The sequence below is a fragment of the Danio aesculapii genome, chromosome 6 (genome assembly GCF_903798145.1).
Source record: "Danio aesculapii chromosome 6, fDanAes4.1, whole genome shotgun sequence".
Taxonomy (NCBI): domain Eukaryota; kingdom Metazoa; phylum Chordata; class Actinopteri; order Cypriniformes; family Danionidae; genus Danio; species Danio aesculapii.
In genome coordinates, this window is record NC_079440.1 from 56,735,733 (window position 1) to 56,763,602 (window position 27,870).

The following is a 27,870-nucleotide window of genomic DNA, read 5'->3' on the forward strand; positions in this document are numbered from 1 at the left end:
CGTGATAGAAACAGTCTTTTTAAAGAAGCATAACCGATTTAAAAAATCAAGAGTGAGATGTAACTGATGTGTTTTATGTTGTGGAATTAAACATGAAAGTATCTTGTGTTAGCCACGGACCTCATTTAAGCGATTTAACTGACATCCCATTGAAAAAACCCATTGACTTTGAGGCGAGGGAACCGGAACTGGTAAAATGCTAACTCGCTTCTGGGTTTTTGCATACAAATTGACGCCATAGTTCCTCCACTCTACAACCCTTAACAACAAGAACACATTGCAAAATAATAACCACACAGTCACTGTGCTGTGATGTTTTGGTTGTTGTAAGTGCATTGTACTACAGTTACTTTGGTGTTTTTGTGGTTGTTAGTGCATTGCTGAATGGTTGCTAAGGTGTTAACGTGGTTGTTAGTGCATTGCTATATGGTTGCTAGGGTGTTTGAAAGGTTGTTCATTCATTGCTATATGGTAGCTAAAGTGTTTTGAGTAGTTTTTTGCAACCAGTCTCATTCTCAAAATGTACCTCTACAGATGTTTCTGGAAGTTTTTGTTTTCGCAAATCCACAAGAGGCCACTGTGTACGCTTTTTGAGATCTCAATTTTCCCTCGTGAGTGCCAGTTGCGCCTGCTGTTCTCACGTAAATCCACCAGAGGGTGCTGCCGACTGACTTTTTGACAGATTTTTGGACTGACTGAGTAAACGATCGACTGACCCACCCTCCCCCTTCCCTAAACCCAACCAATTTTATCGATTGACCCACCCACCCACTCCCTAAACCCAACCAACACATTTCAAAAGCAATCCAAAAAAGAAAAGCCCTTGTCTTTTTTTTTACCACGTTTTCAGATTTTACCACATTCTCACCCTGCTATTTACTTGTTTTTTGGATTCTGTTGTCCTCTTACCCGCTTTCTGGAACCGCTCTTCACCAGACTCGAACCCTGTCGTCATGGTCAACTACTCTCTGCGTCTCAAGTCCGCCGACGTACATGGTGCGCTAACGGGACAAACTGATTGCAGCCGGAATGCCGTCCATACGGAGGTAAGCGGTCAGCTGGTAAGCGTGAAAAGGAATGGCATCACACCACCGCGTAGCGTTCGTTAAAAAAACCCCGAAATGCAGCCATTCGTATCTCTGGCTACGTAATTCGCGTTCTCCAGGAATGTCTGTAGGGCTACGTTTTTTCAGAATGAGCCTGTGTTGGTTGTTTGTGCATGGCTATAAAGTTGCTGTGGTGTTTGAATAGTTATTCTATGGCTATATGGTTATTAGGATGTTCAGGTGGTTGTTAGTTCACTGCTATATGGTTGCTAGATTGGGTGTTTGAGTGGTTGTTCATTGCTATATGTTTGCAAGGATGTTTGAATGGTTGTTAGTGTATGGCTATATGGTTGTTAGGGTATGCGGGTAGTTGTTAGTCAGTTCTTACTTGATTTAAGGGTGTTTAAATGGATGTTAGTCCATTGCATTATGATTGCTTGGGCGTTTATTAGTCTATGGTTGCTAAAGCATGTTTGAGTGGTTGATAATTCTTTGCTATATGGTTGCTAGGGTGTTGGAGGGGTTTGTTTATTGTGTGAGGGTGATGGGAGTGGTTGTTAGTCTATGGCTTTATAATTTTTGGGTGTTCAGGTGGTTGTTAGTCCATTGCAATATGGTTGTTAGAGTGATCAAGTGGTTGTTAATGCATAGTTAAAAGGTGTAACAATGTTTAGGTGGTTGTTAGTCCATGGCAATATGGTTGCTAGGGTGTTTGTTAGTTCATGGTTGTTAAAGCATGTTTCAGTGGTAGTTCATTGCTATATGGTTGGTAGGGTGTTTGAGGTTAGGGTGTTGTGTATTGTGTTGCTTGAGGGTGTTGGAAGTGGTTGTTAGTCTATGGCTATGTTTTAGGGTATTCAGGTGGTTGTTATCATTATGGGTATATGGATTTAAGGGTGTTTTAGTGGTTGTTAATGTATTGCTAAAATGTCGTTGTCTGTACATTGTTATTTCAGTTGCTAGGGTAGTTGCTAGGGCATTGGTGTACAATTTTCTATAAAGAGACACCAATACGATTGCATTTTTTGCAAGGACGTTTTAAGTGGTTGTTATTGCATTGCTTAAAGTTTGTAAGGATGTTTGAGTGGTTTTCAGTACTATGTTACATGGTTGCTAGGGTATTTGAGTAGTTGGAGAATTGCTGTACAGTTTCTACAAAGAGATGCCAATCTGACTGTATTTTTTTTTTTTGCTCTGGTGTTTGAGTCGTTAGTGTATTGTATATTGTTGCTTGAGCATGTTGGAGTGGTTGTTAGTCTATGGCTAAAAGGTTTTTAGGGTATTCAGGTGGTTGTTAACATCATGGCTATACAGTTATAAGGGTGTTAAGTGGTTGTTAAAGCATTGTTAAAAGGTTTTAAGGATGGTTGTTAGTCCATTGCTATATGGTTGTTAGGGTGATGGAGTAGTTGCTGGGGCATTGCTGTACAGTTTCCATAAAGTGTTTGCATTTTTTCAAGGGTGTTCAACTGGTTTTTAGTAAATTTCTAAAAGTTTGTAAGGAAGTTAAGGTGGTTGTTAGTTGAATACCATATGGTTGCTAGGGTGTTTGAGTCATTGTTAGGGCATTGCTGTACAGTTTCTATAAAGAGACACCAATCCGAGTATTTGCTTTTTTTCAAGGGTGTTTTACTGGTTTTTTGTGAATTTCTAAAAGGTTTTAAGGATGTTTAAGTGGTTGTTAGTTGATTACTATATGGTTGCTAGGGGTGTTTGAGTCGTTGGTGTATTGTATATTGTTGTTTGAGCATGTTGGAGTGGTTGTTAGTCTATGGCTAAATGGTTTTTAGGGTATTCAGGTGGTTATTATCATCATGGCTATATGGCTGTAAGGGTGTTAAGTGGTTGTTAATGCATTGTTAAAAGGTTGTAAGGATTTTTGCTACAAAAATGGTTACTATGGTATTTGAGTAGTTTCTAGGGCATTGCTGTACAGTTTCTATAAAGAGACACCAATTTGAGTGTTTGCATTTTTTGCAAGGGTGTTAAAGTGGTTGTTAATGCATTGTTATGAGTTTGTAAGAATGTTGTAGTGGTTCTTAGTACATTGTTATATGGTTGCTAGGGTATTTGAGTAGTTGCTAAGGCATTGCTGTACAGTTTCTATAAAGAGACACCAATCCGAGTGTTTGCGTTTTTTGCAAGGGTGTTTTATGTGGTTGTTATTGCATTGCTAAAAGTTTGTAAGGATGTTTAAGTGGTAGTTAGTTGATTGCTATATGGTTGCTAGGGTGTTTGAGTTGTTAGTCTATTGTATATTGTTGCTTGAGCATGTTGGAGTGGTTGTTAGTCTATGGCTAAATGGGTTTTAGTGCATTCAGGTGGTTGTTATCATCATGGCTATACAGTTGTAAGGGTGTTAAGTGGTTGTTAAAGCATTGTTAAAAGGTTTTAAGGATGTTTAAGTGGTTGTTAGTCCATTGCTATATGGTTGCTAGGGTGTTTGAGTTGTTAGTTTATTGTATATTGTTACTTGCATGTTTGAGTGGTTGTTTGTCTATGGCTAAATCGGTTTTAGTGTATTTAGGTGGTTGTTATCATCATGGCTATACGTTTGTAAGGGTGTTTAGTTGTGGTTAAAGCATTGTTGAAAAGTTGTAAGTATGTTTAAGTGGTTGTTAGTCAATTGCTATATGGTTGTTAGGGTGGTGGAGTAGTTGCTAGGGCATTGCTGTACAGTTTCTATAAAACACCAATCCAAGTGTTTGCTTTTCACCTGATTTCCATATGTCCAGATGTGCATGTAGTGTTTCGCTGCACTGTGGCGAACGCTGTCGGAAATCTTCCTCACTCATGGAACATAAATCTTTCCCATCCAGGTCTTGGAAAGCTTTTCCCACCTGCGGAAGCCTGTAGAGATGCTCCGTCCACAACAGCCACTTCTGAACGTTCCCACAATTCCACTCCATGGGGTCTGAAAGATCAGATCAGATAAGTCTTAATTTACACATCGGTCTGGAGCGCACTGTTGTGTTTCAGGGCTGTTTGGACAGCTCCAAATGTTTTGAAATGTCTTACATAGAGTTAGTGAAGGAAAGCGACATTCAGAAGAGCAAACAGTGGGGAGGGGTGTTTACACAAGGTGGTGTGACCTTATGAAGACGCAGAATTAACCATGACACCACAAATGAGTTGATCGTGCTCATAAAAAATACTGACAAATCAGTAAATCAGTTGCAAGATGGCATGCCAGTGACAATTAAAGACAATTACGAGCTATTTTTAAGATGCATTGATATTTAAAAACAATACCTGCGAGACATATCGCATTGTTTGCTTTCCTAGGTAGGGTTCCTCATCGTTATACGGGAGGGGTTTGAATGTCCTTAAGGAAAGCTCTGGGCACATTAGTGAAACTCCGGAGGATTAGGCAGATCCTGGTGTATATACTTTCAGCTGCCTTCAGGGCTGGCTGACTCAAAGACCTTTTTTTAACAGTTTCATTATGATTGTTTGCTCGGCTCTTTCATAACTCAGAGCTGTCTGTCACTCACATTGAACCTGATGATGAATGGAGAGTCGTTCATTTGAATAAGTGTCACGATAAATGTCAGCATGTTAGGTTTTAATGCGTATGTGAACAAGATTTGTCAGAGTATTTCAATTGTAGTGTTTTTCTATATTAACAGTAGGCATATTCGTGTTATTTATTTATATTTACAGTATATGTCCACTCTACTGTATATGCAATCTAAAAAATGTTGGGTTGTTGTAACCCATTGTTGGGTCAAACAAGCACAAACATTGGGCTAAAAAGTGTCATTTAAACTTATTTAAACTAATTAGACCAATGTTGGGTCAAATACGCACAAACATTGGGCTAAAAAGTGTCATTTATACTTATTTAAACTAATTAGACCAATGTTGGGTCAAATACACACAAACTTTAGACTAAAAAATTAAATTTAGATTTAATTGAAATAATTAGACCAATGTTGGGTCAAATACGCACAAACATTGGGCTAAAAAGTGTCATTTATACTTATTTAAACTAATTAGACCAATGTTGGGTCAAATACACAAACTTTAGACAAAAAAATTAAAGTTAGATTTAATTGAAATAATTAGGCCAATGTTGGGTCAAATACGCACAAACATTGGGCTAAAAAGTGTCATTTATACTTATTTAAACTAATTAGACCAATGTTGGGTCAAATACACACAAACTTTTGGGCTAAAAAATAAAATTTAGATTTAATTGAAATAATTAGGCCAACCTTGGGCCAAGTACGCACAAACTTTGGGCTAAAAAGTGTCATTTATATGATTAAAATAATTAGCCCAATGTTTGGATCAAATCCGCACAAAGTTTGGGCTAAAAAGTGTCATTTATATTTAATTGCAATAATTAGCCCATTGTTGGGTTTGCCAATATTTGACCAAACGTTGGATTATGTCAATAGAGTGTGAATATACAATATTTTTGGATATGTGTAAATCGTCATCGTTTGCAGTTGTTTATAAAATTTTGGGTGTAAATATATGACTATTATTAATATAAAACAGCTGTTTTATTAGAATATGGTCCTTTCTACAACGATATGTTAAAATACATCTCAATCCGAGCCTAATATAAATCTCACCTTTACTGTTTCTGAATACATTGCGATTTGGATTTAATTAGAATGGAATTGGAATATTTATATTAAAATATTTATTGTATTGTAATTATTTTGGAAAAGAAAATATTGCTTGTCATTTGCATGACATATTCTATGCATGTATATTTATGAGTTTTTATTTTATAAAGAATTATTCATATTTAAATTCATATTACCTTTCAAGAAATAAAATATTAATATTAAATATTAATAAAATATGTAAATATATCTATTATTCTGATTGTCGTAGTTTTATGGAATGTAAAATTATTTTACAATTCATTCTTTTTCTAATTTTCCCAAGTCATGTTTAACAAAGCAAATACAGTGTTTACAGTATGTTCTATTATATTTAAAGTCTTATTTTGAAGTCTTATTTTATGAGAATAGAGTGTGAATATTTTCCTAGAGATGGGTTGCGGCTGGAGGGGCATCCGCTGCGTAAAACATGTGCTGGATAAATTTGTCGGTTCATTCCGCTGTGGCGACCCCGGATTAAGAAAGGGACTAAGCCGAAAAGAAAATGAATGAATGAATGAATGAGAGTGTGACTATACATATTTTTGGATATGTGTAAATCGTCAACATTTGCAGTTGTTTATAAAATTTTGGGTGTAAATATATGACTATTATTAATATAAAACAGCTGTTTTATTAGAATATGGTCCTTTATACAACAATATGTTAAAATACATCTCAATCCGAGCCTAATATAAATCTCACCTTTACTGTTTCTGAAAACATTGCGATTTGGATTTAATTAGAATTGAATTGGAAAATTTATATTAAACTATTTTATTTTATTGTAATTATTTTGGAAAAGAAAATATTGCTTGTCATTTTCATGACATATATCTATACATGCATTTCTATGTTTTTTAATAAAGAATTAATGATATTTAAATTCATATTCATATTGCATTTTAGGAAATAAAGTATTAATATTAGATATTGTTAAAATATGTAAATATATCGATTATTCTGATTGTCGTAGTTTTAAGGAATGTAAAATTATATTACAATTCATTTTTCAAATTTTCCCAAATCATGTTTAAGCAAATACATTTTTACAGTATTTTCTATTATATTTTTCCTATGGATTAAGTCTTATTTCTTTTAGTTTGGCTAATATATAAAAAATAATCAATTTAAATTTGGCTAATGTCAATATTATAAGCCCTTTTAAGAATTAATTTTCTTTTATTCGCTACAGAACACTTGTTGTCCAATAACTAGGTAATTAGTCAACCTAATTAACCTGGCTAATTAAACGTCTTTAAATTACACTATACTAAATAAGTTAATAAAATTTGGTTATTAAAACTGTTGTTTACAAATGTGTTGTTTAAATTAATAATTCAAATTGGACAGGATTGCTAATAATTTTGTCTGAACTGTACATTTTCAATTTACAGTTTTCATCCACACACACATATATATACAGTGCTCAGCATATATAAGCATATATAAGTACACCAGCATACATAAAGCATATGTACAGCATATATAAGTACACCCCTCACAAATCTATCTTTTAATTCGTATTTTATTATGCAATATTATATTTGTGCATATACATTAGATTAGTCAGCACTGAAGCCAAATCTGGAGCTTATCTAACAAAAAACGTACGATAACGTTCCAAAAACTTTTACACCCAAATTTATATGTTATAGAAAAATGTTAAATACAAATTTTAAAAAGAGGAAAAATTAAGAGAAACAAAAAAAGAAGAAAAATTTAGTTGAAAGTTTTGTAGGTTGTAATTTTTTTTTTATATTTTGCTTGAATTTAAATGTTTTATCTTTCGATTTCTAAATTTGTTTGGTGACTAAAATATTATTTTAATAAATATATCTGTTATATAAATGTGTTTTGTTTAAATGCACCAAAATACATTGCCTATATTCACTGAGAAATATATGGGAGGAAAAATGGGGTGTACTCAATCATGCTAAGCACTGTATATCTATACATGTATTTTTATATTTTTTTATACTCATTTTTAAATTCATATAACCTTTTTAGGCAATAAAATATTAACAATAGATTTAATAAAATATATAACTATATTCTGCTAATTTTCATAATTTTAATTAATGTAAAATGATATTACAAATCATTATTTTTCAATTTTTCTCAAATGATGTTTAACAGAGCAAGGGCATTTTTACAGTATTTTCTAAATTTCCTATTAAAACCATTAGATTGGCTAAAATATATTTTATACATTACATATTATATTATTATATATATATTATATATGTTTAGAACAAACCACTGTTGTCTGGTAACTAGTTAATTAATTAGCCTAATTAACCTATTTAAACCTTTAAATTGCACTTTAAGCTGAATACTTTTATCTTGCAAAATAACTAGTAAATAAAATATTATATACTGGCAACATGGCACATACTAAAGAATCGGGTTATTAAAACTATTGTTTAAAAATGTGTGAAAAAAGTCACTTGGTAAAGTGTCTCAGTTGTATTTATATGTTTGTTTTATTGATATAAAAATACATTTCAAAATGAAAATAATATTCCTTCTTTTCTTACATTTTTTTCAACAGAACAGTCAGTGTTATCTCACCTGGTGTGATGTTGAGAAGTTTACAAGCCGTTTCGATGTCCTTCAGAACTTCTCCCACGACTAGACTCTGCACCTGCTCTAAGGATCTCTCCTCCACCTGTTCCTCCAGGGTGGGTGACAGAGGTGAGGCTCCCAGCCCGGGGCTGTCGATCACAGGGCACTGCTCGGGCTCAAGCCTGGCTCCAGCGGCCGCAGGCGCATCCGAAACCCTCACCAGCCACGCAGCATCCTCAGTGAACAGCATGTCAAAGCAGGACAGGTAAAGTCCTCTGTCTGAGGCTTTGTGTTCCAGCATCTCTGAACTCTGCACAATGCCATCTTCTCTTTTAAGAAGAGCCAGCGAGCTTTCAGTGAAGCCTGTGGAGTGCGGAGGCTGAAGAACAGCACTTTCTGTATGAATTCGGACCGGACTGGCCATTATCGCCTGCAGAAGTTAGACAGAAGAGACTCTAGATTAGTTTTTTGGGTATTTAATACATTATACACTCAACAAACTGATCGTCCATGAAGCTTTCAGTGTTACACATCCAAGAAGCTCAACTTGTCCCCCTCAAAAATAACACTAAGACTAAACCAAGGTGATGCTGTTTCTGTTTTTAAGGCTTAGGGACGAATAGGAATGAAGCAAGACAGTCAGTGCCGCATGGGGGAAGCAAACTGGATTTGACTGAGTCACTTACTCATGGGTCACTTGTACAGAATTGACGGCTGACACCGAAGCAAAGCAGCGGTTTTTGGAGGACTGCTTTCAAGGTGCCGTCGCCGCTCTCCTGTCTCCTGTGTCAGCGTGAGTTTTTAATCAAACGGCGAGGAGGAAAAGATGCTTCAAATGCAGGATGACAGGAGAGGCGGGTTGGAGCTGATATCTATCTACAGCCGCCTAGAGATAAAAAGGTGGGAAGATTGCTTGAAGGAAGGCGGCGGCTCAGGTTACAGGTTCACTGGAAGAACATTATGTCTCTGATGTACTGGTAAAAAAAAAATTGTAGCCTTCCAGAAACGTCTTTTTTTAACTGGTGGTTAAAATTGTAAGAGTTTCCTCATTGAGGAAGTGTGTCTTGAAAACAGATATCGCAGGAAAAAAACAAGCAAGAACAAAGACGACATGTTTTCAAAGCAGTATCAACTTGTAAGATTGTCAGTACACGGATATTAATATAAAACGCTGCTGGCATTTTTCAGTATTACAAATTATTTTGATAACTGAAATGAAGCTGAAATAAATAATAGTTAATAAAAAATGTTAATAATCAACTATACACTCACCGGCCACTTTATTAGGTACACCTTATTAGAACCGATTTGAACCCCCTTTTACCTTCAGAACTGTCTTATTCCTTCGTGGCATAGATTCAACAAGGTACTGGAAATATTCCTCAGAGATTTTGCTCCATATTGACATGATAGCATCACGCAGTTGCTGCAGATTTGTCGGCTGCACATCATTGATGCAAATCTCCCGTTCCACCACATCCCAAAGGTGCTTTATTGGATTGATATCTGGTGACTGTGGAAGCCATTTGAGTACAGTGAACTCATTGTCATGTTCAAGAAACCAGTCTGAGATGATTCGCTCTTTATGACATGGCGTGTTATCCTGCTGGAAGTAGCCATCAGAAGATGGAGACACTGTGCTCATAAAGGGATGGACATGGTCAGCAACAATACTCAGGTAGGCTGTGTCATTGACACGAACGCTCAGTTTGTACTAACAGGCCCAAAGTGTGCCAAGAAAATACCCCCCACACCATTTCACCACCACCTGTAACGCCTGTAACGTTAATACAAGGTAGGATGGATCCATGCTTTCATGTTGTTGACGCCAAATTCTGATCCTACCATCCGAATGTGGCAGCAGAAATTGAGACTTGTCAGACCAGGCAACGTTTTTCCAATCATCTATTGTCCAATTTTGGTGCGAATTGTGCGAGTTGAGCCTGTGCGGTGTGGTCTTCTGCTGCTGTAGCCCATCTGCGTCAAGGCTGGACGTGTTGTGTGTTCAGATATGCTCTTCTGCAGACCTCAGTTATAACGAGTGGTTATTTGAGTTACTGTTGCCTTTCTATCAGCTGGGACCAGTCTGGCCATTCTTCAAGACACAGAACTGCCGCTCACTGGATATTTCCTCTTTTTCAGACCATTCTCTGTAAACCCTAGACATGGTTTTACGTGAAAATGCCAGTAGATCAGCAGTTTCTGAAATACACACACCAGCCGTCTGGCACCAACAACCATGCTACGTTAAATAAAAAATAAAGTGGCCGGTGTATATATGTGTGTGTATTGAGTAAAACATATTTTTTATTATGTAAACCACTATTCGCATTTCTTCCCAATATATATTATACACAAACAAATAATGAATTATTACTCAAACCTACTACTAAATCCATTAAATCCAGAGTACTAAAGAGTATTACATCTTAGCTGTACTAATCACATTATTTATTTATGATGTTTAGTTTTTTACTAAAATAAAATTACTAAAACAAAAATGACAATCTAATAATGATGATGACTGCATTATATAAAAAAAAATAATGATAAATGATAGGAATTACAGGTTTACATTTTCTGATGCAAATATAAGTGGTTGTTTCCCATGAAAATAGTTTCCACTATTATTTGGATGTGGATGCCTGATCTTAACATTCTGATATTACAAATTTCCTTAAAATATCATTTGTTCTTTGAGCAAAAGGTAATATAGTGTAATATTAAAATCTGTCTTAGAAACTACTCTGTGCAATGCAGAAAAGCTGTGAAATATTCCCTGTGACAGAAACATGGAACATCATAAATCATAAATCATCTTGTCCAGTTTTCTACTTAACATGAAGAACATCGCAGGCAGCCAATGAGGAGCTGTTGGAACCAACAAAGCTGCTTTACTCTGCCGACAAAGGTCATTGAAATACTACTCTAATTTGCATACTAAATGTTTGTAATGTCAGTTGCATTAAGTATTTTTCAACAGTGAATAAATATGATTTGGGAACTGTGGAGCCAAAAGTATTCACCCTTGTGGAGCAACTGCAATATCATTTCAGATTGAGCGATAAAGGGGAAGATTTTCTGTATAAAAACACGACGAAATGCTAAAAAGTATATTTATTTTTTACACTTGCATTAACATCAGACCTTCATATTTCATATTTTCAGATTCATATTGTTTGAATGATTTAACCCCTTAAAATAATTTGCTTCATAGGTCAAATCTGCAGATTTTTTCCCCAGCATCGACGTTTAGAAATATTGGAAATATTGTTGTTTTAATGTGTCAGTGGGGTAATTTTTGTCCTGAAAAATGAGGGTAAATCATTACAATCTTAATAAAATGTTCATATTTGTTACAATTTGCACAAGGGTTGAGCTAAGAGTTCATTGACGCACCTGTTTACTAGCAATCAGACGATGATTTTAAAAGTCAAGAATTACACCATAAAGTGAGTAATTGGAGTAGAATAATGTGCAACGTTGTGGTAGAAATCATGTTTGTCAAGCAATATGCCTTATTTTAAAGTCAGTGGCTTGAAGAAATGCATGTTAATCAGATTGGACCGTTTTGACTTTCAGACCTTTACCGGTTGTTGCTAGATAAGTGTTGCCATATATAGCTGACGGATTGCAGCCCAAAAGCTGTCCAAACCCGCCCAAACGCACAAAAACCACCCTCAATGTTAAAAGCTATCATGGGAGTGGTTGTGAAGAGCGGAGATTCAAAACCGCTCAAATTTTGGCAATCCGCTTATGATATTTTTTTACCCGCACAATCAAATTCATAACCGCCCAATCTGGCAACACTGCTAGATCAGATATGGTTGCGGCCAGAAGTTAACGAAAATTCTTTAAATTATTTATTAAATTTCTTATTAATTTTATTTTATTAACGTCTACCCCTAAACCCAACAGTCACAGTACTGTAAAAATATGAATTATTGTTATACAGTGTCATCAAAAAATGATGCTGTATCCTATCTAAACTTTGCCGTCTTGTTTTCGTATGTAGGCTACGTTTTTCCGTTAACGTCGTAAAACGGGAGAACTAAGGTCAAGACGTGTGAACGGTTTGTAACCTTATGGTCACTTTATATTTCCCTCATTGTCTGTTAACGATTATATGAAGTGTCATCTTTTAATGTTCGTCATAATGTGCCAAAGTTGTGCTGTCGGATATTGCCGTAAAGCAATTCACCAGTTTCGCGGTGTTTCGTACCCCCTCAACAAACTCCCAAAACTGAAACAAAAAGGAGAATGGAGAGAAGTTAAACCGGATATTTCGAGGTAAGAAATTTGCATATGACTACAATTAATTAAAAAATTAAGTATTTCAAAATAAAACTAGGCTATTTGTGTGTTTGGCAGAAGAAGACGAACGTCGTGTGTTTGGGACGACATAAGGGTGAGTAAATGATGACTCCATTTTAATTGATAAGTAAAGTATTAATCCATTCTACATTTAAATTTCCCCTAAAGTTTAGTTAACTAGACGACAAAAACCTTATAGCAACCACATCTATTTCTGTATTGTCCTGCATTTTCTTTGCGTTTTATTGGTCATAAATGTTCCATATGTAGACCCTGTGAAGTTATTTGTTGGCAAGCCTCCTCCTTTATAAGTTTATATCAGCCTATAATTGTTTGATTTAAAGTTCACGACAGCACAGATGGAGAATAAGACGCATTTGTAGGTAATCTGTTGTCATTAGAGTATATGTCTACAGGACATTCCCATCTACCACATGTTCTCAGACAACCTGCGTTTGTTTGGACACACCATTGCCGTCATTCATAAAATGGTGAAATTACTCCACACCCAGCAATAGCAGAGGAAACGAGGTATAAAAGAAACAATCATTCAGGTCCCAAAGTATGGATTAGATTGCTGTTTACCTTTTTATTATGTCTCCTGCTTGACTATTTCTTAATTTTTTAAACTTCAAGTTAGGAATTTCTCTGTTCTGAGTTTACTGGTTTTCCAAAAAGGCCTCAAATTCCCATCGTTAATAAATCTATTGTTTTAAAATCCTAAATAATTTCCCCTATATTCATATTATAAGGTCCCTTCAGTGAAAATGTATTAGATTATCATTTATTAATAACAATAAAACTTTTCTTGGTAAGGTAGTGACAGCTCAGGTCTATTCATTATTATTAACATACTAAATAACATTTTAACATTTGAGTATTATTAAACATTGAAATTAACTTTAATGCTTTAGTAGTTAATTAATGTTAACTGAATTAGTTAACTGAATTATGTTTAAGAATTAGCTTGTCGAAGTTTAATTGTCATAAACATTGTATTTTATAATTGTCGTTAATAATTTGTATTATTGTCCTGAAGTTTTCTTTTAATACATGGTGGACATAATTAAAATCTTCATATTAAGTAAATGCACCCCCCAGCAAAATTATCAAGGAATAGAATTTTCCCAATGCATCTGCTATTTATGCGTGCTTTTAAAATTTTAAACTATGAATTGCAATTTCTAGCATCATGTCAAGTACCGAACACAACTGAGCTTTTAAAATATTAGATATGATAAATAAATATTATTTTGTAAGTAAAATAAAACTACAAACAATCACTCAACAGCAAGATTTAATTAATATTTTGATTAAAGCAAGGTTTTTTTAAGTCAACTTGTCACTCTTAAGGCTATGAGTTTACTCACTTTTTAAAGTAAACTAACTAATCGCTAATTAAGTGTGAAGTTTACTTTTGTTATTTCAACATGCAGTTTTTGTTGTTGCTTTTAAAACTAGTTATACTAGTTTTAAATTTCATTTTAGTTGAGGGCCAATGGACTCAAATGTTCATGTTGACTGAACAATTTCTAAAAAAAAAAAACCTTCTTTATAGTCAAAAAAAAAAAAAAAAACTTGAAACGAAAAAATCTCTAAATTAAAGATTTCAGGACATACAACAGTCAAAACCCATTCAAAATGATCAAAAATCATCTAAACTCTGCTGCTGCTGTATGCAGGGTGTCTGCAGGGTCTTAAAATGTCTTGGGCCTTAAAACCTCTGAGGGTGCTTTCACACTTGGTTTGATTGCCTGTTCTGAACCCAAGTTCGGTTGTCCCCCCTTGCCACCTTCTCGGCTGGATATTGTTCGCGCTGTCTTTTTTCCTTCTGAACTCCGTTACGCTTGCGTCATCAAACTGCTGTTGTGTACACAGACATACAGACACGAATGAACGTTATGAAAACTGAAGCTTGTTGCACAGTTGGCGGTTCACTTCCATTATCTGGTACAATTACAAAAGTGAACCGGACCAGAGTTCCCACAAAACTTACCCCAGACTCACGGGTGTGCGCCCAAATTCAGAAGACATCGTTCTCACTAGCTAAACGTACCGTACTCTGACGTCAAATAAATCCAGGTGCAGGCTAAAATTGCTAGTGTGAAAGCACCCATAACTTCACTGAAATATTGAGTTGTAGGTCTTAAATCATTTTAAGCAGGTCTTAATTTTCTATGTCCATGTAAATCTACCCAATCAGGCCAATGCACATTCAATCGACAATCCAACTCAAATCTTTAAACAAAAGTTTTATTTATAACTCTATTTACCAATATGGATTAAATATCTTCCTTACATGCAGGGCTTGACATTAACTTCTTTGATCACCAGCCACTGTGACTAGTAGATTTCCAACATTACCAGCCACTCGCCATTTTCACTAGCCACACTTTTGTTTTTGGGAAAATATATTTTATATGCATGAATTTGATTTTGACATGCTAAAATTACTTGATTTGGATTTTGTGTTATGTCCCCTTGCCGCCTCATTCATGTCACTTTGTGTGTGTGTTGTGTATGAGCTTGCTCAATGTGCATGAGCAAATGGGTTGTGTCGCAGTTCACATGACATTTCAGGGCTCAAAAGGATTTACCACACCATCTCTGACCACACCAAAAATAAATAAACTATTATTTCTTAGCCACAAATTTTAAATGTGTCAAACCAAGCAAAATATAGCTGTGTACATGCACTTTTTAATTCAACAAAACTTCTCTTAAAAAAAAGACATTTAAAAAAAGATCTATTGTCATGTATCTAAAATATGCACAGTAATCTGTCCTGGCTAAAGCTCCCAGATTAGCAGTTAACTACACAAGTTAATCTTATATTAAATCAAAGTTATTGTAAAAAAAAAAGATAATTAAACCATATTAATTAAAAATAACTGTAGGAAAGCAGGTAAAGACATACAGTGTGTGACAATGAAAGGATGATCACACTATTAATGTTAGGCCTGTTAATAAGCTGTTGTAAAAGAAAAATTAAAATGAAAGCAGTGACCGCTGCTGCTTACAAAAGGATATTTTTAAAATGATATTTGAGCTCTTGAAAGCAGCAGGACTGGGTGCACAACGATCGCTTTTTGTCCAGTCTATTTCAAAGAGAACCAATCGCACCAGTTGCTTTTCCTTTAGGCACGGTTGTCTCGCGCAAGTAAACGAGAGCGTCGCCCACATCACGCAGTTTTTTTGTCAGTCGTGCTGCTTCTCGATTTTAAGATCACATTTGCATGATTATTGGGCCATCCTTATTGTCAAGGCCTGCTTTAGAGAAAACTACAATTTAAAAATGATTTCCAACCAGCCAAAGTGGCTAGGAGTGTCTGTCTAACCCGCCACAGCTGAAATCGACCACCATTTGGCAGGTTGGCGGGTGTTAATGTCAAGCACTGCTTACATGAATATTTGATTAAAAGTTCTCCATGTATTAATAGCAACCTGGTGAGGACGCTGACCTGGACAGACGGTTGCGCATACATTTAGCTTATTATAGATTTAAAACTTGTAATAAAAAAGAAAAGTTGTATTAAATAAAAACTCCATATTTATACAACGACAGTAGTCAACAAGTGATTCAAAAATGATTTTCAAAATTCTATCGCAAGAATGGGTGCTGCTCAAATGTTTTAGGACAACTCTGATGGAAGGTGATGACCCACTTCAAATGTTGACTACTGTAGAGTTTGCTTGTTTCGTCACAGTATTTCAAATTTGAGGTTAATAAATATCTAAATTAGATTCTTTTTTTAACTTGAATTTCTACTGGGCCATCATATAAAATCCATAGCATTTATCCCTGTATAAGTCTGAAATTTCATTCAGAATGGCCTCAAAAACTAAATTTGACTTTGCGAAACCTGCAGAAGCTCTGTGTATGCGTCACGTTGGATGCAGTGAAGGAATGGCAGAAAGTCAGGGGTCAAACCATTTGTCTCTCGCTCTTTCACATCTCTGAATGCAAACCCAAACGGAGGCCCCGCACCGTGTCTTTGAAGCTGGCCTGGTTTAAACTCAAAAGGAAATGAAGTTATCCTTCCTGGAATCCCTGTTCTCATCTCCAGACTCCTGCTGCTGGAGGGAGCGTGTGCTTTTGCGGACGGCTTAGTTTCACGTCTGTAACCTAGTGTCCACTTTCGCTCGCAACAGCTTGCGTTAAGCCCATTAGACAGGCACATTTAGTCATATTGACTCTGGCCAGAGGAGAGACAGCGGCGGTGAGGACAGGCAAACATGCTCCCCAGGCGCAGGATTAGGCCCATGACTGATCCTTAAATGAGTTTGGTTAAAGACTCGAAATTCATTTTGGAGGGGTTAAGAGCTGCTCCATTTACCAGGTCAGCAGCATTCAGTGCTCAATAACCAGCATCTCGCTACACAAGACAGGTCACAAGCAGTGCTCACTTTACTATGTTTATAGGATGGTACTTGTAGTAGTAGTACACTGTAAAATATAAATTTGTTAATTTTGTAATTCACAAGTGTTTTTTTGTTTATTTGTGGTTGTGAATTGCATTATGGGAGCTTGAGCTCTGCTCTGTCCACTTTTGATGTTGAAAATTAAACTTTAATAAATTGACTTTTATTGACATTTTAGAAATAATATAATGTAAGAAATAATATTTGAACTATTTCTAAAATAAAAGAAAATGGACTGACGGTTTATTACAAGGTTTTTGTTGCGTAATATACAACACCAACCCAGACAATATATCACTTTAAACTGTTAAAAATGTTCATAAAAGTTGTTGGAAGAAAGATAAAAGTCATCATTCATTAATTTTCTTTTCGGTTTAATCAGGGGTCGCCACAGCGGAATGAACCGCCCACTTATCCAGCATAAGTTTTACGCAGCGGATGCCCTTCCAGCTGCAACCCATCACTGGGAAACACCCATACACTCTCATTCACACACATACACTACGGATAATTTTAGCTTACACAATTCACCCAATTCTATAGCGCATGTGTTTGGACTGTGAGGGAAACGGAGCACCCGGAGGAAATCCACGCCAACGCGAGGAGAACATGCAAACTCCACACAGAAATGTCAACTGACCCAGCTGAGGCTCGAACCAGGGACCATCTTGCTTGCTCTTTGTCAGAGCTACCCACTGCACCACCCCAAGACAAAAGCCCCAATTCAAAAGCATCAATAAATGGAGAAATTAAAAATCACAAAACAGGGAAAACTGCTAATTTACAGATATTTTTTAACAGCGTTTGTAAGTTTGTTTTTGCACGAAGCATACAGAAAGGTAATAAATGGAGTTAGTGAAATTTGTAAAGTACTTGTAAATAGGAAAAAGGGACGGTTTAAATTCCTTTACTGTTACTCCAATTTCAGAGTTCAGACATTAAAATTATATGTGATTTGTTTTGTCATAAAAACTCTTAATGGTGCTTAAATGGACTTTTCTCTCCCCAAAATATTCATTTTTAATTTTTTTATTAAATCTAAAATATGAAACTAAAAATAAATGTGTACAATATGAATTTGACTATTATAATTTGCAATGGTGGAGCAACACAGTGGCTAAGTGGTTAGCACAATCGCCTCACAGAAAGAAGGTCGCTGGTTTGAGTTCCGGCTGAGTCAGTTGGCATTTCTGTGTGGAGTTTGCATGGGCATGGGTTTCCTTCGGGTGCTCCAGTTTCCTCCACAAGTCCAAAGACATGCGCTATAGGTGAATTAAATAAACTAAATTGGCTGTGGTGTATGTGTGTGAATGAGTGTGTATGGGTGTTTCCCAGTGATAGGTTGCAGCTAGAAGCACACCCGCTGCGTAAAACATATGCTTGATAAGTTGGCGGTTCATTCTGCTGTGGAAAGTGAATGAATAAATTTGCAATGGTTCTAAATGACACATTATCAATATTTAGTTTTCCAGAAGTATATAAATTTATAAACTATAGATAAATAAACAATGGAATGTAAAAATATTAATATTAAAAAAATTTAACTTTTTATTGTAAAAAAAATAAATATATATATATATATATAGAGAGAGAGAGAAATTTGAATATTGATTCCAATCAACTGATTACAGTTATGGCCCACAAAACTCTATGAAAAATGTTTTTATTGACCAAATGCTGTGTCAGGTATGGACAAACACAACAAGTTGGGTTAATTATTTATACTTAATGTAAAAAAGGAACAACATTGGATTTGTACATACAGTTGAAATCAGAATCATTTGTCCCCCTTTGATTTTTTAAAATAATTTTCTTAATGATGTTTAACAGAGCAAGGAAATTTTCACAGTATGTCTGATAATATTTTTTCTTCTGGAGAAAGTCTTATTTGTTTTATTTTGGCTAGAATAAAAGCAGTTTTGTTTTTAATTTTTTTTAAAACCCTTTTATGGTCAAAATTATTAGCACCTTTAAGGTATATATTTTTTGGATGGTCTAAGAACAAACCATCATCATACTTGCCTATGGTCAATTATTATGTGTAAGAATCTGACCCAGCATAGCAACCCTCACAGCATAATTCAATAGCAAAACATTAACTATTAAAAACGAGTCTGAGCGCTCTATTAAAGTCTGTTATGTTGTGTATCAGTGCACACATGCAGAGCTCACAGTCTCTTACTGGAAAGAAATGCTCTGTCGGCTGCCGGCTTTCAACAACAGCTGTGCAATACTCCACTTGTTCACATCATAAGGACATAAAAGATTGGACAATCATTACAAGCAATTAGTGCGGCGGCTCCTCCAGCATATGACTGAACTCCAGTGATGTGTCCTACAACAATTGGTTGAGTCTTACAAAAACCTACAAATACACTCTACAAGGTCAAAATGCTTGTTTGGAAAAGCTTAAAGTTATGCAAAAAGCCTATTATGCAAAAATCACTTTTATAAGTGTTTTAAACAGTTGTGTGGCAACAGTGTGTGAATATAACCAGCCTCTAATGGTAAAAGTTAATTAGTTCTACTTTTTTATAATCGTACTGTCTGTAGAAACACGTTGATCGACATTCTCCCTTTGTATGTGTCATAACAGAGGGAAAGCCCTGCTCATAAGTGATGATCTCTCCCTCATTAGCAAAAACAGCCCTGAGTGAGAAGCAGTTGTCCGCCATTAGAGTTATCACCCGGTGAAGATAATGTAAGTGAATAAGAGGCATTGTAAATGTGCAGTTTTAGTAAACTAAAGTTTAGTAATGTGGAGTCGAGTAAAAACTCAAATTTAGAACTATTTTGAGTTGAAACTTCACATACACACTCTAGTGACATCAGAGACTTAAAATTGACGGAATGTTAAATAGCAAGTTGGCAAAAACATGCATTATTATAGTCATTACTAGGGCCAGACGGAATTTGTGGACGTTTTTTGCTATTTCTGCGAAGTATTTTGCTAAAAAATCTGATTGGATTTATGCGGAATTATTTTGGGAGTATCATAACTAAAACCTTAATATGTGAAATAAAAAATATTATCTTTTTAACTTTTATTTAATGTTTAAAGTGCAAATCCAATTGGATTCTCTCATATAATATCTCTAATAAAAGACAGAAAATATTACTGTACAAACTCCAGTGTACATCAGATGAACATTTTCATATCAGTCAATAATATTACTGTAATTAATTAAAAAACTTAATAAATATAGATTTACACACATTTACTCAAGTAAATAAACAGAATGAATGATGGGCTAAAAATCTGCGAAAATCTGTGGAAAATCTGCGGAATTCTAAGCGTGCAGATTCCCTGTGGGCCTAGTCATTACATATTTATTAAATGTCATTCTATTATGAAAGTGAAATGTGATTTTTTACAGTCAAGCTTCAGAATTTAATTCACTCCTTAAGTATATTTTTATCTTGTTTCCAGTGCAATTATCTAGAGATTAACCAATAGGATTTCATTTGTCCGATACTAATACCAATTTTTAACGAAACAGAATTAGCCTATGCCGATATTGGTCAATTGCATAGAGTCCTATTCAGTAGCAATTTTTCTCTATCAAATAACTTTTACTGAACATGTATTAGATCCATTTAAGAACATTTTAAGAGAGTCACAAATTAATAAATTATAAGACAAAAAACTGTTATTTTATAAACATTTATAAATATTTAAAATATATATTGTGTTAAACTACTAAAATGTCAATGAAAGTCATAAAAGTTATAAAAACTGCAGTTACATTTTCAACAACAAAAGTTGACAGTGCAGAGATTAAGGTCCCGCAGAAAGAAAAAAAACCCTGAACAGATCATTTTTTTACAGATTTAATTTACTATTTTTTTGCACCGTGTTACTTGCCTGTTTTGGATTTGCCAGAAATTTCTGAGTGATAATAGTTTATACAGCATTTTTTATTGTTTTCAGTATATATTAGGAAAATGATGGTTTTAAAGAACAGAAGAGATGTAGCTCATCTTTCAACATTTTTTAAAGTTAAAATTGTCATTTTTTTTAGTTAAATTGTAATTTATGATTGCATTATGTGGCCGTCATTCATCTTTCAAGACTGTAAAAACTTTGAATTTTGCCGTAATTTCTCTACAAACACAACCCACCCAGCTGTTTGAACAAAAACTGACATGGCTCGCAAAATGCAAATTGCCATATTAAGTCACTCAACTGCTGACAGTCGCCTTTGATAAGTATCTCTGATTCATTCGAGGAGCTATGAAAGCTCAAGTGAATCCAGCAGGGGATTTTCTTTACGTGTTTTTTTCTGTTTCCTCTGCCTCAGCAGCAGGTGTGATGTACCTGTGCCAGCTTTTCTCAGACGTCTCTTTGCTTTATCTACTCGTCAATCACTCCAACCTAAAGATTAAATCAGTCTCTTTCTTTGCGCAAAATGTGTAAATTAAATTTTTCATTCTGTTGTTGCAAAACTGTATGAATAGTATTTGATAGAATAGTAGACGAAATTGTGATTTTTACTGCCAAGCTTCTAATACTGCAAAATTATATTACACTGCAAAAAAAACAAACAAATTTTTCTTGTTTTCGAGTATAAAAATCTAACATTTTTAAAATCTGCACAAGCAAAATGATGCAAGCGAAAATGGAAAATGGATCAGAATTTAAATGTTTAACTTTTAATCTAAGAAAATATCTTTAGGAGTAAAAATATACATTATTTTAGAAAAATGAGTTGATTGAAATATTAAACAAATATATTTTTTTAGCTTAGTCACTTTATTAATCAGGGGTCGCCACAGTGGAATGAACCGCCAACTTATACAGCAAATGTTCTATGCAACGGCTACTCTTTCAGCTGCAACCCATCACTGATAAACACCCATACACACTCATTCACACACATACACTACGGACAATTTAGCTTATTCAGTTCACCTATAGCACATGTCTTTGGACTTGTGGGGGAAACAGAAGCACCCGGAGGAAACCCACGCCAACACGGGGAGAAATATCAACTGACCCAGCCGGGACTCGAACCAGCGACCTTCTTGCTGTGAGGCGATAGCACTACCCACTGCGCCACCGTGCCGCCCATTAAACAAATTATGTTTTCATTTTTTAACCCGTTGGTGGAATCATATTTAGCATTGATTTGTGTCAATAAATATAAATGAATGAATAAATAAATATTTAAACATAAATATAGTATTGTGGTTTAAAGGATTATATTTCCTTGGAATTTTAACCAATATAATTTTATAGTATTTTTTTCATTTAGCATTTTTACAAACACAGACACACATATATAGCAAATTAACATAAGATATTAAGAAAATATAATTTTGTAATTAAATATATATATATTTTGTGAGCCAATATATACAATATATTACTTTATATATTATATTTTTATCCCTTTCAAGAAAAATGCAGTGTGTAAGTTTGACACCCAGTGGTTCAACTAGGTATTGCACACCTGGTTCATAACACACGCAAGTGCAGGTTGCCAGATTGACGACACCAACAGGAGCGAGCCTGACTATCAATCCTAAAGGCTAATTTAAATCGTGTTCCAAATTAACGCAACGACACGCGATTGAAGGAATATTTTCATATTAAAAGGAGTTTTCTAACCAACACCTCGAATTGATATTTTAGAAACGGCTTGTTTCTTGCAGCTGAACAACTGACAGTAATCACCTCATGTGCTTTATTCAGTGTTAAATGCTAACAATGTGAGTTTGAATGTCATTTTACATGACATTTATTGCCATACTACTGAAAGCAGCAGCAGATAAAATAAAATAACCTGTTTGAAACTGAACTGTAGAACTGTGAAATAATGCAAAACCAACACATATCAGTGCTTCAGCATCTACATTTCAAGAGTTTACACTTAGATGATGATTAATTATAAGCTAGTTTGGCATACTGTCCCGGGAGGGAGCCCTGAGCTCATAAGATCTTCGAGCCCGGGGCTCCCTCCCGTTGTAAGGCGAGAGGCGAGTTTGAGCTCAGGTAGATCTCGGGAACTCCCCTGCTGTAGTAACTAATGAACAGATAGTGATTGCTCTTAAGAGATAACTACTTACTAGGAGCATGTCTATGGTGGTGGGAAGAAACCGGGGGAAACCCACGTGAGCACAGGGAGAAAGTGCAAACTCCAGAAACATCTGCTGGTTTGGTAAAGCCTGGAACCAGAGACGTTTTTGCTGTGAGGCAACAGTGCTAAGCACTGGGCCACCGTGTCAACCATCTAGGAAAGGAGGAGAAGTAGGGGTGGAAGGGGGGGATTCTTCAAAACGAAGATAGCGGTGGGATGCAACCCAGGGTATTTGGAGTGGCTTAGGAGTCGTCTGATTGGTACATTGAGAATTGGATAATGCGGATCCAGCCGCTAGCAATCATAAGCACGCGATCCTCTCGAAATTAGTTTATAAATAAACTTTACTTAATAATGTTAAAGAGGTTTAATATGTATTAATTAGATTATAAACTTTACCATTTTGTTAGAGTGCAGTGAGTGCACTATTATGTGCTCCTTAATGGCTGTATTTAAATTTCGTGTTTCATCTGGGACAAACAGCCAAATTGCTTTTCACTGCGTATCTCGTCACGTAGCATGTTGTTAGGACGCAGTATTACAATGTAACCTGCTCACCTAATGTTTGTGTTCATAATATTTATATTATTTGCTGATTTTTAACCACCTCGTGTGGAACTCTGAATCTTCATCTCATTTCTGAATCTGTTACTGAGAGCTTTTCTGACTGAATGAAATACGTAGTTTTCCGTCAAGGCAACCCGGGGTGCTGAAATATATTTGGCTAAACTGGAAGTGGGTGATTTAAATGACCAAAACAAGGACAGCCGTTCCGGCACGTAACTCACATTTTCAAAGCAAAATAGGTGACTTCAGCATTGTTTTTCAGATAAGCAAGAATGTTCACTTAGCACGTTTCTTAAATATCTGCAACCATATTATGGTATTTTTATGTTTCAGAAGAGTCAAAAACTTACATACAGCACCTTTAACAAGACTTGATATCCTTTTTTACTACCTTAATTTATGAATGATCATTGAATACATTGAATAACAAGACTAAATAGGGAATTCATATTTACAGTGTTAAGGTTGTTCATATTTTATTGCATTATATTGAGCATAATCCTTTTAAAGAGTTCCTATAATGCTACAAAATATCAGAACGCCATGCAAGCTTGTATCAACACAAGATTTTTAACTGTTTCTTTAAGAAGAAAGAAAAAGTCATTCGCCGTAAGCTAAACTCAACACACTCCATAATCAGTTTAATTCTAGTAACTCAGTACAGTGTAACATTTCAGCTTAGTCACAATACCGTGCTTAGCCTCAATAGAAACCAATTGAAACTTTACATTTGCCTTTGGCCATTGAGCTCTTTTCTTCCTCTAAAGGATTTGGACGTCAGCCAGAACTCAAGTCACTTGCACTTTTACCTTCAGGGGAAAAAAACAGTCATTTGCGGTTTGCTGCTGGTGTTCTGGACCACAGCCAGATGATTTTGAAAACCTTTACATTTTTGGAGACATGTTCTCGTTTATCTTTCTAAGAGCCCATTGCATGTGAAGGACAGGTGCGTTTAGATCCATCTCAGTTCATATTAGACTAGTAATGATACGGCTGAGTGCGTTGTTGCCTAAGGAACGGAAAACATGCATGCTTGCCAATGCATTTATGGCTTTTGATGCATGAAATGCATAAAAGATGCAGTTTGGACACAGATGATGATTTTTTTCAAGAATAGTGAAATAATTAAACAATTAAATGACAGAAATAAAAATATGGGGATGATGAAGTGCTCAAAACAGGATGAAATCATAATTTGAGTACTTTCCCACACAGCTTTCTGAGATGCCTTCGATCATTATAATGAAAGGGAAATGCATGCGATGATGCTTTTCTTTAGAGTCTGCTCCAACATATAAAATTTTAATTGTTATTATATTTTAGTTTTAAATAGTCACAAGTAGGCATGGGTAGGCCCACACGGAATCTGCACGCGCAGAATTCGCAGATTTTCCACAGATTTTTAGCCCATCTTTAATTCTGTTTATTTACTTGAGTAAATGTGTGTAAATCTATATTTATTCAGTTTTTAAATTCATTTCAGTATTATTATTGACTAATTTGAAAAGGTTTATCTGATTTATTCACAATGCAGTTTGTACAGTACAGTTTGTACTTTTAGTAGAGATATTATATGAGAGACTTTGTTAAAAAGTGAATCTAATTGGATTTGCATTTTAAACATTAAATAAAAGTTAAAAAGGTATTACTTTTGTTTCATATATTAAGGTTTTAGTTATGATACCCCCAAAATCATTCTGCAGAAATCCGCAGATTTTTACCAAAATTCTCCGCAGAAATAGCAAGAAATGTCTGCAGGTTCCGTCTGGCCCTAGGCATGGGGTGATAACTGGTTTAAGGTATACCACGGTTTGGAAAAGTTAAGGTTTTCAAATCATAAAGATTTTCTGTTATACCGTTCCACAAAGGTATTTGTAAGGTTTTAAAAAATAAATAAAAAAATTTAATGACTAATTTATTGAGTTTTTTTAGAGCAACGGTATCTCCGGCAGAAAATAAGCCTCCACATCAAAAGCTAGTGATCAGTCCTTGATTCAGGAAACATCTGAAAAACAAATCGCTTATAAACCAACCTCCCACATGCTATAGACTTGAAGAGTGCAGTGACTTTCTTTAGATCCAAAGAAAAAGATATCCAAAGATACATTTTCTAGTTGTAATGAAATCTGCATTTTTGAAACTAATGAAGACAGCCTGACATGTTTACTGCTCCAAAATATTTTGAATTTTAAAATAAAATATGCTGTGCTCAATGAGGCAAAAAGTTGCTGTTTTTTACCCAGACATTTAAAAAGACCATATTTTAGAGCAGTAATCACAATACCGTAACATCATAAAACCGTGATATTTTATCCAAGGTTATCGTACCGTCAGAATCTTATACTGGCCCATACCTAGTCACAACTAGGTCTGCACAATATATCGTTTCTGCATCAATATCCCAATGTGATCATTCGCATTAATCACATCGCACGAGCCGCAATGTCAAGTTCAGCTTCAGCGTATTCATCCCTCAGGAAATTTGAGTGCAATTATAGCTGACCAGGAACCATATTGTTGAGTGATTATAAAGTTTAACCTTTATAGAGTGAACGTGCCTGTTTGATTTGTTTTTAAGGCCTTTAAATAATTTGTGTATAAGAAATTATAACAATGAAAATGTATTGTGTTTAACTTAAATACAATCAAGTTTATGCAGTTATTTTGGCTTGCATTTGATCATTCAATGTATACTCGAATATATTTAGACTCACCAAAAATAAAGTGATACGTTTATGCAGATTATCTGGCCTATGAAATCATCCTCAATATAAAATTATGAGTTCTTTCCAAATAGAGCTATTCTAGATATTCCCAATATCGTGCAAGCCCTAGTCGCAATGTATGTGCATCAACTATTCCATTTTGTTAACCCCTTAAGCATCGAGCAAACTAACTTTCTAATGGGCTATATGCACAGCTAGTGTTTTTCAGCCAATGATGAACTTCCGGTGAAATCTTTATGTGATTAGTTTCAATTTCATACAGTTTCTTTTACAGCTTCGACATTGTTATGTCATTCAAATATATTCAGTTACATAGACTTAAGCATCAATTTGGTTGTTAAAGCGTAAAAAGAGAGGAAAGACTGAGGTGCCGTCATTACTGGCAGGTTAGCACAGAAATTCCATTGAAAATACTGGGGTAAAATGAATTTCCATATTTTAAAGACATGGCGTGGAAAAAAAAAAATTAATGCAGTGCTTCTTGTTTGGTCTGAAACCCACTTTATATCGTATCTCAGCCAGGCAGTGAAGATTACTGTTTTTAAAAGAAATCAGATCTTAAACACGAGGATTTTGTATGGAATGACAGAGACCTTTTAATTGTAAGACCAGAGAAACTGTAACAGGTCAACAACATCAAACAGAAATGTATCAGAAACATTTTCCATATTGGATAACGTGTAATTTAATTACATTTTTTTTTGCATGCAGAGTTTTCTGAATGTTCTATTAATGTTGCTATAAAAATGTTTGCTCATTACTCCATAATTCAGAAAAAATACTGCAAACAATCAGGTTTGTTTTGTGTGTGTGTGTGTGTGTGTAATAAAATGTATATGAGCAATTCCAGCGTTACGGATGTGACAATTCACAGAGAAAGTATACGTTAACATTATGTTGAAACATCAGTTTATATTTCCCAAAACAACTAACCATAAAGTTATAGGATCAGAAAAATATACATTTGTAAACATTTTTCATATTCTAATAAGGAAAATAAGCATGCATTATGGATATGACAAAAAAAGTCTGCAAGTCTAGTCTACAACATACTTAATAATACTGTAAATTAAACTGCACAACCCAAAAGAAATGATTCTAATCAAGAGGATAAGAGTTGACACTATAGAACAAATGAATGCTTTTATTTTATTTGACATTTTTGTATTTATGAGGAAAAAAGCTTTGTTATGAATGGGATGTCTCCGTTATGGATGTATAACTGACACTTGTGTGACTTTGGTACATCAAATAAAATAGTTTGAGAACATTAGCAGAGGCATTTTTGAGTATTTTTACAGACCTGTAAAATACAAGGCTACAACAAAACTTAGAAAGGGTTTCGGTATTTTGATAAAAATGTATTTTCTTTTTATGGCAAGGTTGACATTTGCATGGAATTGCTCATTTATTTCTAAACTGGTATAATCAGCCAAATTATGCATAAACATATTCACTGTGAAAATCTTCTGAATATAGATATGATAAAACTAAAAGTTTGGTCTCATTTTGAAAAAATAGCATTTAA

At 34.9% G+C, this 27,870-nt stretch overlaps 1 protein-coding gene across 1 annotated transcript in view; it reads right to left on the reverse strand.

Moving 5' to 3' along the window:
- LOC130231149 (SAM pointed domain-containing Ets transcription factor) overlaps positions 1-27,870 on the reverse strand; it is a 38,553-nt gene that overhangs the window by 9,908 nt on the left and 775 nt on the right. The window contains exons 2-3 of the mRNA XM_056460582.1: positions 8,240-8,663; positions 3,763-3,960 (exon numbers count right to left, since the gene is read on the reverse strand). Of these exons, the coding sequence (XP_056316557.1) occupies positions 3,763-3,960; positions 8,240-8,657 (616 nt within the window). The 5' untranslated portion in view covers positions 8,658-8,663. The remainder of the gene's footprint in view (positions 1-3,762; positions 3,961-8,239; positions 8,664-27,870) is intronic.